At 39.4% G+C, this 18285-nt stretch overlaps 1 protein-coding gene across 2 annotated transcripts in view; it reads left to right on the forward strand.

Annotated features, from left to right (window-relative positions):
- USP15 (ubiquitin specific peptidase 15) overlaps positions 1-18285 on the forward strand; it is a 449675-nt gene that overhangs the window by 187998 nt on the left and 243392 nt on the right. The window contains exon 15 of one of the 2 annotated variants that reach the window (XR_008402812.1): positions 16754-16767. Coding sequence is in view for 1 of the 2 variants with exons in the window: in XM_053716753.1 (XP_053572728.1) it covers positions 16754-16869 (116 nt within the window). In the remaining variant the exon portion in view is untranslated. Of the gene's footprint in view, positions 1-16753; positions 16870-18285 lie in introns of those variants that run through there. The other variant, XM_053716753.1, reaches the window with a different exon arrangement.

The following is an 18285-nucleotide window of genomic DNA, read 5'->3' on the forward strand; positions in this document are numbered from 1 at the left end:
CAGAGGGTTTTTGAACCAGGTGGGCATTTACTTTGAGATGTTACCTTAGGCGTTTCCCTTTGACAGAGCTAAGGTGGGATTTCTCATCTCGTTAATCTCTCTGACACAGCTCTTGCCTGGGCTAATCCCTTGTGGGAGACTAATAAACCTGTGACTTCAAATTTCCCTTAATTTGTGGCCTCCTTTCGAAGGGTATTTGATGTTCAGGCTCCTCCTCTGCTGCTAAACTACTCATGTCCATTCAGCAAGGTACAAGATCTGTTGCTCAGTATGCTATTGAGTTCCGTACACTTGCCGCAGAGGTAGGTTGGAACAACAAAGCCCTTGTTGCCGCCTTCTTTCATGGGCTCTCTGATGCGATTAAAGACGAAGTTGTTGCCATAGATTTACCAGAGGATCTCGAGGCATTGGTGTCTTTTTTATCCTAATTGACATCAGACTGAGAGAGAGGCTCTCTTTCAAGGAGCACTTGCGGAAGCCTCCTGTTCCATTGTCTCCTACGTGTTCGTTCCCACCCATGCCTCCCTCTCCTCCCATGCCTCCTGGTCCCGAGTCACCAGGTACTGCTGAGCCGATGCAGTTGGGATTCACGCGTCTCTCCGCGGGGGAGAGGGCCTTTAGGAGGAGGGAGGGGCTCTGCCTCTATTGTGGCTTACAGGGCCACCTTTTGAAGTCTTGTCCTACACGGCCGGGAAACGCTCACACCTAAGGTCCTGTTGGGGGCAGACCTTGGGTGGTTTATCCTTGTCCCCGGAACCGCTTAAGGAGAAACCTTTGGTCACGGTTGTCCTTTCCTGGGTGGACTCCTCCTTAGTCACTCAGGCTCTTGTTGACTCCGGTGCTGCTGGCTATTTCATTGACAGTGCTTTTGTATCAAAGCACTCCATTCCTGTTTTGCCTCGGTCCGTTCCGCTTGATATTGAGGCCATTGATGGCAGGCCCCTTCAGCCCGCACTCGTTACTCACGAAACTGCTCCGTTGTCCATGGCTGTTGGGGCTCTCCATTTTGAAACCCTCCAGTTCCAGGTGATAAACTCTCCGCATTTTCCAGTTGTTCTGGGTTATCCCTGGCTCCAAAAGCACAATCCCAGTCTCGACTGGCGCAGGTCCAAAATTTTGTCGTGGTCCCCGCAATGTATTTCCACTTGTCTTCGGAAGCCAGTTAAAGTCTTGTACACTTCTTCGGTATCTCAATTGCCAGAGGAGTACCGAGAGTTCAGAGACGTGTTTGACAAGGTGCGTGCCAGTATGTTGCCTCCTCACCGGTTTTACGATTGTGCCATAGACCTGCAACCCGGAGCCATTCCTCCTCGGGGCCGGATGTACCCTCTGTCTGTGGCAGAGAATTGTGCTATGGAGGAGTATGTTGCCGATGCTCTGTCGCGGGGGATCATCCGCAAATCCTGCTCTCCTGCAGGGGCTGGCTTCTTCTTTGTGAAGAAAAAGGGTGGTGAGTTAAGACCATGTATCGATTATAGGGGTCTTAATCGTCTTACCATTTAGAATGCTTACCATATTCCACTCATTACGGAACTCTTTGACCGCCTCAAGGGAGCTACGGTCTTTACTAAACTTGATTTGAGAGGAGCGCACAATCTCGTTAGGATTAAGAAGGGTCACGAATGGAAAACAACATTTAACACCAGGAGCGGGCATTATGAGTATCTTGTAATGCCCTTTGGCCTATGTAATGCTCCTGCTGTTTTTCAGGAATTTATTAATGATGTCCTACGAGATATGTTGCAACAGTGTGTTGTGGTATACTTCGACGACATCCTCATACACTCACCCACACTTGAGGCTCATCGTTCTGATGTTACACGGGTTCTTCAGAGACTATGTGAGAACGGCCAGTTTTGTAAACTTGAGAAATGTGAGTTCCATCAGACTCAAGTAACCTTCCTAGGTTATGTTATCTCCGTTGCAGGGTTCTCCATGGATCCTGACAAGTTATCTGCAGTGGCCTCGCCCAGTTGGTCTTCGGTCTATTCAACGTTTTTTGGGGTTCGCCAATTACTATAGAAAGTTTATTAAAAACTTTTCTTCCTTGGTCAAACCTATCACAGACATGACCCGTAAAGAGAATGATCCACTCCATTGGTCACCTACTGCCATTGAGGCCTTTGATAGTCTTAAGACTGCCTTTGCTGCCACTCCAGTTCTGGCTCATCCTAACCCTGTCCTGCCTTTCGTTCTTGAGGTCGATGCGTCTGAGACTGGAGTAGGTGCCCTCTTGTCTCAACGTCCTACGCCTGACGGTTCCTTGCATCCGTGTGGTTTCTTCTCTCAGAAATTGTCTCCAGCAGAGTGCAATTATGAAATTGGCGACAGGGAATTACTGGCCATAATTTTGGCACTCAAGGAATGGAGGCATCTTCTCGAGGGTACTAGCGTGCCAGTGCTCATTCTTACTGACCAAAAGAATTTAACTTATCTATCTGAAGCAAAACGTTTGTCGCCCCGACAGGCCAGATGGGCGCTTTTTTTGTCTCTATTTAATTATGTGGTCTCCTACCTGCCTGGTAGTAAGAATGTTAGGGCTGATGCCCTCTCTCGACAATTTTTGCCTCTGTCCAAGGAGGAGTCTGTACCTACTCCTGTTATACCTCCTGACCATATTTTGGCTACCATATGTACTAATTTGACTTCTCCCTTGGGGGAGGAGATCCTGGCTGCCCAAACCAATGCACCGCCTGAGAAACCTAGTGGTAAGTGTTTTGTTCCTGAAAATCTTCTAACTAAACTTTTGCACACTTACCACTATCCTAAAGCCGCAGGTCACCCAGGCAAGAACCAAATGATTTGGTCTGTCACTTGACAATTCTGGTGGCCAGGTCTTCGTTCTAATGTTGCTACGTATGTTGCCTCCTGCTCAGTTTGTGCACTGAATAAGACTCCTCAACGTCTTCCTGTGGGTCTTCTTCAATCTATTGCTAATGGTGAGCGCCCTTGGACACATCTTTCCATGGACTTCATTGTCGAGCTCCCTGTTTCCAATGGCAATACTGTTATCCTTATGGTGGTTGACCGTTTTTCTAAAATGTCACATTGCATTCCCTTGATGAAGCTGCCTACCGCTCAGGAGATTGCTTCAATTTTTGCCCGGGAGGTCTTCCGGTTTACATGGGTTACCCAAGGAGATAGTGTCGGACCGGGGTAGCCAGTTTGTCTCCAGATTTTGGCGTTCCTTTTGTGCTCAAATGGGGATCCAGCTTTCCTTCTCCTCAGCATATCACCCTCAATCCAATGGGGCTGCGGAACGGTGTAATCAAGCTCTGGAACAGTTCCTCTGTTGCTATGTCTCAGATCACCACAATAATTGGTCTGAACTGTTACCTTGGGCAGAGTTTGCTCGTAATAGTGCTATTAATGCTTCCTCCAAGTTATCCCCATTCATGGCGAATTATGGGTTTCAACCATCCTTGTTGCCCGATTCATTCATGTCTCAAGGTATTCCGGCTTTGGAGGAGCATCTCCTGCAACTCCGTTCCACGTGGGTGCAGATTCAGGATTGCCTTCATCGTTCTATGCAGCACCCAAAAGTTCCAGGCTGATCGTAATAAAAATCATTGCAATATATATTATTCATCATTTCAAATGGATTTTTCCTTATATTTATTTTTTTAAACTTAATATGTGTGATGTCCATTGCTTCCTGTCATAGCATTTAAAGGAGGCAGTGGTCTCTACAGGAAGGTTTATCTTGCATGATGTCATAAAACTTCTAAAATAACATGAGTGGTTTACTATTAAGTTAATAAACTAGATAAACAGAGTTAGATTTGCCCATGCTCAGATCAGACAGAATGCAAAAAAAGTTGCCAACATATCAGCTCTCTTATCACCCTGAGGGCTGAGGTTACGCAGAGTTGTTTGTTGTTTTTTACACAATCTGTTTCTTTTTATGTTAATTTTGATGTAAAATATTTGTTTTTACTAAATGAGCACTCTTTAATATCCCTTTAATGTAAACAAGATTCAAGAAATGGTTAAAACATTAAATCATGCAGAAGTATACATTATCTGATTGGATCAGATATTCAGGGTTTTTTCATGGTTATTCCATGTGTAACAATTAACTTTGTCTAGTTTTCAATGTCCTGGATAAATAATCCTTTTTCACATGATTAATTAAATAGATATTCCTAGGCCTCCTCTTTAAAAAAAAAATCTTTTGTCGGGTCATTTGCCTAACTATGTAATGCAACGGCTTTGTAGAAGTTATTCTGGATCTTTCTGTCCCTCTTTCATAGACTTTATTCCAACCTTTTTTTTTTCCAAAGAAAAAATGCTGAGTGTTTTGACGAATTCTGAAACAAATGAGCAGTTTCTTGAGAGCCCCTTATTGGATTTTTTTGCTCTGGAGTCATTTCTTGAACTCTATGTATCTGAAGTATGACATTTATTCAGATCACTTAAGGCTGCTCTGATATCCCCATGGTATAGAGTGTATAACATTGTCTACAAATTACTCCTTTACCCTTATTTTGTCATTTTAAATAGCTATCTTTCTGTCCGAAGCCTCCACCTTTTCTACAAATTTCAGTAGAGGTGTATTAGGTACAGAAAACCTATAGAAATAAAATACATTAGAACAAATCAACCTATCAGTGGGGTTTGTAAAAGAGAGAGATCCTAGTTCTTTGTGTAAACAGTGTTCCTGAATCAGCTTTATAAATATAATGAACTCATATCAGCTGCTTGCTTTTGTACACTGTCCTTTTAATGCTGCTCCGGAAAACATCACATTTTGGTGCATCTCAGTAAACCTTTATCTTTACATAATTCTCAACAGGAAATCAGTCTATGACACTTCCTTGCAATGCAGGATGTCAGGTTTCTTCCTATGAATTTTGCTAAAGTCTTAGGGTCTTCCTCTCAATTTAAAGGATTTCTTAAACTGTCCATGCAGCTGGCAATCACTTGACAATCAGTCATGCTTGTTCACAGGATTCAATGATTAGTGTAGGTTTTGATAGTAGATTTGTAACTTCTACTTGGTTTCATGAGATTATTGGAAATATATTGAGAGCTTTCCTTTCATACAGGCGTTGAGAGTCCATGATCCATTACTGCTTGGAATTAATCTTCCCTGCCTCTAGTAGGAAGCAAAGATTCCCAAACCCAAGAGTTCTATAAAACCCTCCCACCTCACTGGTCAATCAGTCTTGTCTTTGCCGCCGCTGAAGGAAGTTGAAGAATGAAGATGTGCATGTTATTCTTTAGTGAGAGGGGTTCTCAGACTTAGTTGAGGCCCATTTCCCCTCAATGTGCAGCGTTTGTGGATGGTATGTATTGGGAGTATGGGTAATGGCATCTTTTTTCACCTCATGAGATTTAGTCACAAGCCTTCCACAGGTGTTGCGGAGACCTGTCTTATGCTTTGATACAGGCTGACAAGCCTGTGACTAGGAATATTTATTATAAGATCTGGAAGGCCTTTATTTTCTGGTGCAGATCATGTTGTTTTCTTGGCATTCTTTTAGAGTTTCTAGTTTTTTTTTTACAATTTATGCAGGATGGGTTAGATAAGGGTTTATCTGCCAGCTCTTGGAAATGTCAGATTTCTGCTCTTTCAGTTTGTTCCATAAGAAGATTGTTAATCTTCCTAACCAGTGGCAACTCTAGGAACAAAATATAGGGGGGGGGGGGGCACATAAGATACCATAGTCAAAACTGGGGGTACTAATTTTCACTACGAAATCATACCACTGAAAAAATAATATATACCAGAGTAATGTGGTATGCAATGATACGTTTTTATTGTACTAACCTAATCCTTAAAAGACAACCTTTCAAGAGTTTTCTAGTTTTCACTAATGAAGACCAATGAACTGATAGATAACGCCTTTACTACCCATTCCCCAGCTTTACACAACCAACATTGTTATATTAAAATACTTTATAACATTTAAACCTCTAAACTTCTGTCTGTTTCTAAGCTACTACAGACAGCCTCTTATCACATGCTTTTTTTAAGGTTTTCACAACAGGGGAATGCTAGTTCATGTGAGCCATATAGATAACATGGTGCTAATGCCGTGGGTTGTGCCCCCCCCAATAAAATGTTATATCCTCACACATACGTATTACATACTCTTTCATTCTCTCACATACACAGTCACAGATACACTGTCTCTCTCTCTCTCACACACACACAGACACACACACACACACTCTTCTTACACATGTACAGAGATAAACTCTCACACATACATACTCTCACACACACACAGTCACAGATACACACTGTCACGCACAGAGATACTTTCACACACACACAAACAGATATACCCACATACATACACACACACAGAGATACATACACATACACAGATACATACACACACACAAACAGAGATACATACACAGTCATACACACACATCCATGCACACACATCCATACACATATACACACATATACACACACACACATACAGACATTAATACATGCATATACATAAACATACATACATACAGTTACACATATACATACATATGCACACATACATACATACATATAAATACAAACACACAGTTACACACACATGCACATACATACATACACACAATCACAAACCGAAACATGACAAATTACAACAGTCCATATTTTTTTCATAAGAAGATATATAGAAAATAGAAGTCTGTTAAATTAATTATTAGAGCAGTATGGAAAATAGCACACTGGCTAGTGGGACATACGTATTATCAGACATCAGACATGTAAAGCCATGCATTTGAAATACTATTAGAAGCATTTTTTTTAAAATATGGTAGATATTAATATTTGAACTAAATTATAGTCCCCACTGGTTGACCTGACCTCATTGAGGATGACACTCAGTGTCTGACCTAATGAAAAGTGGGCCCTGGTGCAAGAAATGTTTCAGGGCCCCCCCTCCCCTCCCCAAGACATCTTGCATTTCCATAAAAGCATATAAACAATTTAGGGATATGCCCTTCATATATATGCAGCAACATTATATATCTCAACACACACACACACACATATATATATATATATAAGGTATACCTCACTTTACAGCGCTTCGCTAATACAGCGCTTTGTGGAGCTGAAGTTCATCCTGCAAGAATTTTGAAACAGTGCTGTAATCTTCGTGAGATTGCGAGAAAAGTGACTGCCACCATTTTGTTATGCGCAGTTCACTCTATTTACAGCATTACAGTGCAATCTGTGTCTCAGTGCTATAGTCTGGCAAATTGTACTACAGTAATTGTCACTATTTTAGAGGTACAGTATTTATTGAATACTAATTGAATACTGTGCTGTGCTAGTGGTAAACTAAACGTGGCACTATTGCACCCCTAATATACGTTAGTTCAAACATGTTTTTAAACACTGGCAAGGGAAAAGAAAGCTAAAACAACATTGTTTCACTTTAAGGCAGTATTCACTTTACAGCGGGGCTCCGGTCCCTAACCCACTGTATGAGCGGGGTATACCTGTATATAAAACAGAAATTTGGTCAGCATGTACATTCTCTATACTCAATATGTCCACCGTTGCCAGAAATCAGAATTAAAAGACATGGCTTCTGTACACCATTGGCTTTTTAGTTATACATATTACTATTTTATTGAAATATAAGGAAAAAAAATGGCACACACACTGGCACATATAGCAAGGAAATTAAATAGAGACTAAAATAAGCATTCACATTATTTCATTATAGTTTATAGAGACATTAATGGGCAACAGTAAAGTCAAATCACTGACATGGAGGATTTTTAAAGTCAAGTGAGAGAAGTTCACAGAGATGAGAGTGTTTGAATGCTACCAGTGCAGCAATATATCCTGTCATGTCTTTTGCTGAAGGGGATCATCCTACCTGCCACCTGTTTGCATGGATGGAAAAATTAACTTTCCACTAACTTTCTAAAAACATACTTACAAAAGGGCACTAGGACCTTGTTTTTACTTACATTCCATGGAGCAGACTCATCTCTGGCAGACAGCAGCAGGACCCCGTAAATTTGACTATGAGAGGTGACTGACCATCTGTGTCTTCTGCTTCACTGATCAGAGCTGAAGCATTCAGTGCAGCTTTAAATATTTTGTATACATCTAAATTGTACAGGCGTTTTAAAGTTGCTCTGTCTGTTTCACTGGTGATCAGGAATCTCAGGAACTGTGCCATGCATTGTATACAGCTGAACCTGCAGTAACACCACTCTAAAATATGACCTGTCAGCCCCTGGAAATCTACCAGTCCCGTAAGTGCCTAAATACAAACTAAACAAGTCTGTTTTAGTCTCTTAATTAAGCTCTGCTTTTTTTTTTTCCTGGGCGCAGTGTGGACTGCAGGTGGAAGAAAAACAGAGCACAATTCACGGACCTAAGCAGACTTTTTGTGCTGCAGTCGGCCCCAATTCCTCTACTGATGGAGCAATTCTGAGGAAAAGTTAGATTTAAAAAATGATAGAAATATAAAGCAGAAAAAGTCTCAGCCTGCTGTTTAATGGGCCCGCTCCACTCAGACCCCATGGCACCGGCTGCTAGATGTTCCGCCCCTCGGCCCCTGATTACTCTGATTTACTGCAGGATTTCTGTGCACTTTATATATAAATAAATATGTGTGTGTATATATATATATATATATATATATATATATATATATATATATATATATATATATGCACTGTATATATATATATATTAAAGTAACCACTGTCTTTTGTACTTGCTGTCAGCCCAGATCTTCGTCTTTGACTTTCTGCCTGCTGATGCCGCTTCTTCTTCCCGCTCTATAGCTCAGTCTTCTGTCTTGTCCTGCACAGCACCTGGCTGGCTCCTCCCTCTTCCCATGCCATGATTGCCATTACATGTCATGGGGTAAAATTGGAGTCAGTGCTGCCACCAGCCCGTGCTGCCGCGTGTTGAGCCAGCATGAGGCGTGTGCTGTGTGTGCGACAGACAGTGCGGGACTTAAGTTCCAAATAATTGCTATGTCAACTCAATGAATTGAATAATTTAAGGAGTCGCCGGTCGGTCAGCAGGCCAGGACTTCACTGGGAGGCACGCTGCCTTTACCCTTAGGCTGCCGCTTAGCCTCATGATCATCATCATCGTATCTCTCAGTGTCTCATCAAATGACTCAAAAAATAAAAATCGAACAGGCAGTAAATATATACACAAACACAATTTAAAAATAATTGTGGTGGGGGGGGGCAGGCAGGGGGGCAAGCCATTTCATGGGGGGGGCAAATGCCCACCCTAGCCCCCCTGTAGTGACACCACTGTTCCTAACATTAAGAGTTTTGTTCAAGCTTTGGCTAGAATTAAACCTGTGTTTAAGCCAATTTCTCTTTCTTGGAAGGTTTTGTTTCTTTTGGCTATCTTTTATGCTAGAAGAGTCTGAGTTTTCTGCTTTTTCATGTGATTATCCTTATCATATTTTACATCAGGATAAGGAACTTTTGTGAACTATATTTGACTTTTTTCGTAAGTTTTCTGTCTTCAGATTATGTAAATCAGGAATTCGTTGTCCCTTCTTTATGTCTTAAGACTAGAATTCTTCATAGAGGCTTCTTCATAACTTGGATATTGTAAGAGGCTTTAAATATTATTAGGATTTCAGACAAAATTCTAGCTTGTTTGTTCACTTTTTATGGTTCCAGGAAGGGGGAAGAAAACTTTGCCATCTCTTTTGATCAATAAGGCTTACTTGGAGGTGGGACAGCCTCCACGTAAATTGATTACTGCCACTTCTACCAGTTAAGTTACCACTTCTTGGGCTTATAAGAATGAGGCTTCTGTTGACTAAATCTGCAAGGTAGCTTCTTGGTCTTTTTTGCTTACTTTTACTAAATCCTATCATTTTAAAGCTGTCTCAGTATTATTTTGATTTTGAATTGCATATTAAAATAAAAAAATACCCTATTTATTCTTTGGCTTCTATTTGGGTAGTGGATTTTGTTTCACTGTGAAAAAATATGTTCTTTTTATTCCGCCCTTACTTCTCATAACTCATGGACTCCACAGCTTGGGTATTAGTTCCCAGGAGTAATGAACTGTGAACTCTCACCACCTATATGAAAGAAAACATAATTTATGCTTATCTGATAAATTTGTTTCTTTCATGGTGGTGAGAGTCCACGAGACCCCACCCTGTTTTGTTTGGTTTATTTTTGCTTACATATTTTTTCCTATTATTTTGCTCTTATTCTTTTCCTACCTTTTTTGCTTGGCTATATGCCAGACTGATTGACCAGTGAGGTGGGAGGTGTTTATAGAGCTTTTGGGTTTTGGGAATTTTTGCCTGATTTTAATGGTTTTGTAAAAATCGGATTTTTTCTATGTCTATTCTTCTTCTTTTGTTTGTAGTATTTATTGTCCCGCAGTCAATATTCCTCATTTTATTTTGATTAATTGGTGTTATAAAAAATGTGTTTCTTTCATGTAATTAGCAAGACTCCCTGAGCTAGTGACGTATGGGATATACATTCCTACCAGGAGGGGCAAAGTTTCCCAAACCTCAAAATGCCTATAAATACACCCCTCACCACACCCACAATTCAGTTTTACAAACTTTGCCTCCGATGGAGGTGGTGAAGTAAGTTTGTGCTAGATTCTACGTTGATATGCGCTCCGCAGCAAGTTGGAGCCCGGTTTTCCTCTCAGCGTGCAGTGAATGTCAGAGGGATGTGAGGAGAGTATTGCCTATTTGAATGCAGTGATCTCCTTCTATGGGGTCTATTTCATAGGTTCTCTGTTATCGGTCGTAGAGATTCATCTCTTACCTCCCTTTTCAGATCGACGATATACTCTTATATATACCATTACCTCTGCTGATTCTCGTTTCAGTACTGGTTTGGCTTTCTACAAACATGTAGATGAGTGTCCTGGGGTAAGTAAATCTTATTTTCTGTGACACTCTAAGCTATGGTTGGGCACTTTGTTTATAAAGTTCTAAATATATGTATTCAAACATTTATTTGCCTTGACTCAGAATGTTCAACATTCCTTATTTTTCAGACAGTCAGTTTCATATTTGGGATAAATGCATTTGTTTCAATCATTTTTTCTTACCTTAAAAAATTTTGACTTTTTCTCTGCGGGCTGTTAGGCTCGCGGGGGCAGAAAATGCTTCATTTTATTGCGTCATTCTTGGCGCGGACTTTTTTGGCGCAAATTTTTTTTTCTGTTTCCGGCGTCATACGTGTCGCCGGAAGTTGCGTCATTTTTTGGCGTCTTTTTTGGCGCTAAAAAATATGGGCGTCATTTTTGTCTCCACATTATTTAAGTCTCATTATTTATTGCTTCTGGTTGCTAGAAGCTTGTTCACTGGCATTTTTTTCCCATTCCTGAAACTGTCATTTAAGGAATTTGATCAATTTTGCTTTATATGTTGTTTTTTTCTTTTACATATTGCAAGATGTTCCACGTTGCAACTGAGTCAGAAGATACTTCAGGAAAATCACTGCCCAGTGCTGGAGCTACCAAGCTAAGTGTATCTGCTATAAACTTTTGGTATCTGTTTCTCCAGCTGTTGTTTGTATTGCATGTCATGTCAAACTTATTAATGCAGATAAAATTTCCTTTAGTACTGTTACATTACCTGTTGCTGTTCCGTCAACATCTAATTTTCAGAGTGTTCCTGATAACATAAGAGATTTTATTTTTTAAATCCATTAAGAAGGCTATGTCTGTTATTTCTCCTTCTAGTATACATAAAAGTCTTTTAAAACTTCTCTTTTTTCAGATGAATTTTTAAATGAACATCATCATTCTGATACTGATAATGGTTCTTCTGGTTCAGAGGTTTCTGTCTCAGAGGTTGATGCTGATAAATCTTTGTATTTGTTCAAGATGGAATTTATTCGTTCTTTACTTAAAGAAGTATTATTTGCATTAGAAATAGAGGATTCTGGTCCTCTTGATACTAAATGTAAACGTTTAAATAAGGTTCTTTAAATCTCCTGTAGTTATTCCAGAAGTGTTTAATCTCCCTGATGCTATTTCTGAAGTAATTTCCAGGGAATGGAATAATTTGGGTAATTTATTTACTCCTTCTAGACGTTTAAGCAATTATATCCTGTGCCATCTGACAGATTAGAGTTTTTTGGGACAAAAATCCCTAAGGTTATGGGGCTGTCTCTACTCCTGCTAATGTACTACTATTCCTACGGCAGATAGTACTTCATTTAAGGATCCTTTAGATAGGAAAATTGAATCCTTTCTAAGAAAAGCTTACTTATGTTCAGGTAATCTTCTTAGACCTGCTATATTTTTAGTGGATGTTGCTGCAGCTTCAACTTTTTGGTTAGAAGCTTTAGCGCAACAAGTAACAGATCATAATTTTATAGCATTATTATTATTCTATAACATGCTAATAATTTTATTGGTGATACCATCTTTTGATATCATTAAGAGTTGATGTCAGGTATATGTCTCTAGCTATTTTAGCTAGAAAAGCTTTATGGATTAAACTTGGAATGCTGATATGTCTTCTAAGTCAACTTTGCTTTCCCTTTCTTTCCAGGGTAAATAATCATTTTCGTTCCTTTCCTCACAATAAGGAACAAAAGCCTGATCCTTCATCCTCAGGAGCGGTATTAGTTTGGAAACTATTTTCAGTTTGGAATATATCCAAGCCTTATAGAAACCTATAGCCAGCTCCTAAGTACCTATGAAGGTGCGGCCCTTATTCCAGCTCAGCTAGTATGGGGCAGATTACGTTTTCTTCAAAGAAATTTGGATCAATTCAGTTCTCAATCTCTGGTTTCAGAACATTGTTTCAGAAAGGTACAGAATTGGCTTCAAGTTAAGGCCTCCTGCTAAGAGATTTTTTTCTTTCCCGTGTCTCAGTTAACACAGCAAGGCTCAGCATTTCTGAAATGTGTTTCAGATCTAGAGTTGGCTGGAGTAATTATGCCAGTTCCAGTTCTGGAACAGGGGCTGGGGTTTTATTTTATCTCTTCATTGTACCAAAGAAGGTCAATTCCTTCAGACCAGTTCCGGATCTATCATTATTGAATCGTTATGTTAGGATACCAACATTCAAGATGGTTACTGTAGGACTATCCTGCCTTTTGTTTAGCAAGGGCATTATATGTCTACAATAGATTTACAGGATGTGTATCTGCATATTCCGATTCATCCAGATCACTTTTAGTGTCTGAGATTCTCTTTTTAGACAAGCATTACCAGTTTTGTGGCTCTACCGTTTGGCCTAGCCTCAGTTCCAAGAATTTTTTTCAAAGGTTCTCGGTGCCCTTCTTTCTGTAATCAGAGAACAGGGTTTTGGTATTTCCTTATTTGGACGATATCTTGGTACTTGCTCAGTCTTCTCATTTTCGAAGAATCTCATACGAATCGACTTGTGTTGTTTCTTCAAGTTCATGGTTGGAGGATCAATTTACCAATCAGTTCATTGATTCCTCAGACAAGGGTAACCTTTTTAGGTTTCTAGATAGATTCAGTGTCTATGACTCTGTCCTTGTCAGACAAGAGAAGTTTAACATTGATATCAGCTTGTCAAAACCTTCAGTCACAATCATTCCCTTTGGTAGCCTTATGCATGGAAATGTTAGGTCTTAGGACTGCCGCATCAGATGCGATCTCCTTTGCTCGTTTTCACATGCGACCTCTTCAGCTCTGTATGCTGAACCAATGGTGCAGGGATTACTCAAAGATATCTCAATTAATATCTTTAAACCGATTTTACGACACTCTCTGACATGGTGGACAGATCACCATTGTTTAGTTCAGGGGGCTTCTTTGTTCTTCCGACCTGGACTATAATCTCAACAGATGCAAGTCTTACAGGTTGGGGAGCTGTGTGGGGGTATCTGACGGCACAAGGGGTTTGGGAATCTCAGGAGGTGAGATTTCCGATCAATATTTTGGAACTCCGTGCAATTTTCAGAGCTCTTCAGTCTTGGCCTCTTCTGAAGAGAGAGTTGTTCATTTGTTTTCAGATAGACAATGTCACAACTGTGGCATACATCAATCATCAAGGAGGGACTCACAGTCCTCTGGCTATGAAAGAAGTATCTCGAATTTTGGTTTGGGCGGAATCCAGCTCCTGTCTAATCTCTGCGGTTCATATCCCAGGTATGGACAATTGGAAAGCCGATTATCTCAGTCGCCAAACGTAGCACTTGGGCGAATGGTCTCTTCACCCAGAGGTATTTCCTCAGATTGTTCAAATGTGGGAACTCCCAGAAATAGATCTGATGGCTTCTCATCTAAACAAGAAACTTCCCTGGTATCTGTCCGGATCCCGGGATCCTCGGGCGGAGGCAGTGGATGCATTTTTAACTTCCTTGGAAGTATCATCCTGCCTATATCTTTCCGCCTCTAGTTTTTCTTCCAAGAGTAATCTCCAAGATTCTGAAGGAATGCTCGTTTGTTCTGCTGGTAGCTCCGGCATGGCCTCACAGGTTTTGGTATGCGGATCTGGTCCGGATGGCCTCTTGCCAACCGTGGACTCTTCCGTTAAGACCAGACCTTCTGTCGCAAGGTCCTTTTTTCCATCTGAAATCCTTAAATTTAAAGGTATGGAGATTGAATGCTTGATTCTGGGTCAAAGAGGTTTCTCTGACTCTGTGATTAATACTATGTTACAGGCGCGTAAATCTGTATCTAGAGAGATATATTTTAGAGTCTGGAAGACTTATATTTCTTGGTGTCTTTCTCATCATTTTTTGGCATTCTTTTAGAATACCGAGAATTTTACAGTTTCTTCAGGATGGTTTAGATAAGGGTTTGTCCGCAAGTTCCTTGAAAGGTCAAATCTCTGCTCTTTCTGTTCTTTTTCATAGAAAGATTGCTATTCTTCCTGATATTCATTGTTTTGTACAAGCTTTGGTTCGTATAAAACCTGTCATTAAGTCAATTTCTCCTCTTTGGAGTTTGAATTTGGTTCTGGGGGCTCTTCAAGTTCCTCCGTTTGAACCTATGCATTCATTGGACATTAAATTACTTTCTTGGAAAGTTTTGTTCCTTTTGGCAATCTCTTCTGCCAGAAGAGTTTCTGAATTATCTGCTCTTTCTTGTGAGTCTCCTTTTCTGATTTTTCATCAGGATAAGGCGGTGTTGCGAACTTCTTTTGATTTTTTACCTAAAGTTGTGAATTCCAACAACATTAGTAGAGAATTTGTGGTTCCTTCATTATGTCCTAATCCTAAGAATTCTAGGGAGAAATCGTTGCATTCTTTGGATGTTGTTAGAGCTTTGAAATATTATGTTGAAGCTACTAAGTCTTTCCGTAAGACTTCTAGTTTATTTGTTATCTTTTCCGGTTCTAGAAAAGGCCAGAAAGCTTCTGCCATTTCTTTGGCATCTTGGTTGAAATCTTTATTTCATCATGCTTATGTCGAGTCGGGTAAAACTCCGCCTCTAAGGATTACAGTTCATTCTACTAGTTCAGTTTCTACTTCCTGGGCGTTTAGGAATGAAGCTTCGATTGATCAGATTTGCAAAGCAGCAACTTGGTCCTCTTTGCATACTTTTTCTAAATTCTACCATTTTGATGTGTTTTCTTCTTCTGAAGCAGTTTTTGGTAGAAAAGTACTTCTGGCAGTGGTTTCAGTTTGAATCTTCTGCTTATGTTTTTCATTAAACTTTATTTTGGGTGTGGATTATTTTCAGCAGGAATTGGCTGTCTTTATTTTATCCCTCCCTCTCTAGTGACTCTTGTGTGGAAAGATCCACATCTTGGGTAGTCATTATCCCATACGTCACTAGCTCATGGACTCTTGCTAATTACATGAAAGAAAACATAATTTATGTAAGAACTTACCTGATAAATTCATTTCTTTCATATTAGCAAGAGTCCATGAGGCCCGCCCTTTTTTGTGGTGGTTATGATTTTTTTGTATAAAGCACAATTATTCCAATTCCTTATTTTATATGCTTTCGCACTTTTTTCTTATCACCCCACTTCTTGGCTATTCGTTAAACTGAATTGTGGGTGTGGTGAGGGGTGTATTTATAGGCATTTTGAGGTTTGGGAAACTTTGCCCCTCCTGGTAGGAATGTATATCCCATACGTCACTAGCTCATGGACTCTTGCTAATATGAAAGAAATGAATTTATCAGGTAAGTTCTTACATAAATTATGTTATTCTTATTATTTTCTCTTTAGCTCTGTAATCATTGGTACAATTTGTGCTTGTGCTATTGCGTGTGGCTCTTGTATTGCTTTTGTTTTACTCCATTATAACTTGAAAAATTATTTTTTTGATGGTAAGAAGCAAACTATTTAAAGGGACAGTAAAGTCAAAATTAAACTTAAATGGATTGTATAGAATGTGGCATTTTAAACTCTCTAATTTACTTCTATTATCTACTTTATTTGGTTCTCTTGTATCCTTTGTTAAAAAGTATTCCTAGGTGAGCTAGGAACATGAACACGACTGTATCCATCTGGCAGCAATGTTTGCATCAATGTTTATAGCAATGTTATACAAAGTTTCAAATATTGCTGACTTAGGCTGCTAAACAAAAATGCACACGCGTAAGCTTCTATCAGCCTCCTAGGTTTACTCTTCAACAAAGAATATCAAGAGAACAAAGAAAATGTGTTAATAGAACTAAATTTGTAAACTTGCATGCTTTTATCTGAATCATGAACATTTAATTTGACTCTCCTGTCCCTTTAAGTATGAAACAAATAAAACATTAGCAGTTATTTACTCCATGTATAATAACTTTGAATAGAACAAAAAGATCTATTGGAGCCTTTGTAATTCTTTGAGATACTTAATCATTTTTATTTTCTTGTAGTCGATATGTTAGAGCACCAACTGACATTGAGGAAAATGAGGGACCCCTTCACTGCAATAAAGAACATACAATTAATGGCAATGGTCCAAATGGTATCCATGAAGAAGGATCTCCGAGTAAGATTTTATTATATTATTTATGAGTGTAAACTTTATAACTACATCCCTACCAGTCTATCAGGAGCGCCATACCGAAACATGCGCAACTTTTGGCTTTGTTTTCTTAGCCATTCCAATCCATCAGAAGTTCTCTTGTTTGAATTGGTAAAACCTTTGACATTATAACACACGAATGAAAATATAAACACACAAAAAACTGTATGGAACATTTTTCACTTTCTTTTCATAGGGGTTTTCACCAACCTTCACAAAGTAAAAGGAGTGCAGAAGTGAAGTGGCTATTACACAAGTATTTCCTTGTACAGTGCTGCCTCCTGCTCTTGCAGGGCCTGCCAATCAAACTGAGCAAATGTGTTTGGGCTGTTTTATCTCCGCTTGCACAGCAATGGCTCCAAAGCAGTGATAGTATCCATAATTAGAGCCCATTATTTAAACATATGTCAGTAAGGATCATTCCTGCCTAATATGCAGAACAGAAAAATCTCACTGTAGTTCATTAGCCAGGGAAGAAAAGTTAATATTCCAGAAGTTATTAGTCCACTCAATACTAAAGATATATAAAAAAAAAAAAAACATTTTTGTACACATCCGCTGCAATTTCTTATTCATCCAGGAATAGTAGAAATTCCCAGTCCTGCTAATCTGAGTACATTTTTTTCACTTAACCATTCATATAAATTCATAATGTGTGGCATTAACTTTTTTAAACATTTAAAATGTTTGTTGCAATCATAAATTAACAATCTTATCCCTGTATTTAAATTGTGTATAAGTTTCCTAGTGTAAAGGTACAATTGGAGAAATATTTGATCTATTTATATTTTTAAATAAACATATAAACAAAGGGTTATATTTATCATACCTCGGACGGACATGATTCGCTGCAGCGAATCCTGTCCGCCTTGCATCGCTAAATGCCGACTGCATACACTGTCAGCATTTAACATTGCACAAGCATTTCTGGTGAAATGTTTGCGCAGTGCTGCCCTCTGCACATTCTCAGCCAATCTGCCGCTAGCAGGGGGTGTCAATAACCCTGATTGTAAAAGGTGGCGGACAACTTAAGGAGCAGCGGTATTACGACCTTGCTTGTTAAATCTGCTCCTAAGCATGAACAAAACTCTCACACTAAAAACTGTGCCAACAGACGATAAATGTAGCTGAAAACATTTTTTTTTTCTCAACTTTATTTAAAGGCCCATTATAGTGCAAAACTTATATGGTGTAATTCACAAGTGCATATCATTTTAGCACTAGAGACACTGCAAGTCTATGTGTTTAACCCCTGCAAATTGGTTTAATATGTTAAAGTTAAAGTAGTAGTTGCTCAAATGCCAGTGCTGATTGGGTCACTGTCCATTTATTCTCAGCCAGTGATCCTGTATACACTTGCAGGGTTGCTAATAATAAAAT

This window comes from Bombina bombina, chromosome 6 (genome assembly GCF_027579735.1).
Source record: "Bombina bombina isolate aBomBom1 chromosome 6, aBomBom1.pri, whole genome shotgun sequence".
Lineage (NCBI taxonomy): Eukaryota > Metazoa > Chordata > Amphibia > Anura > Bombinatoridae > Bombina > Bombina bombina.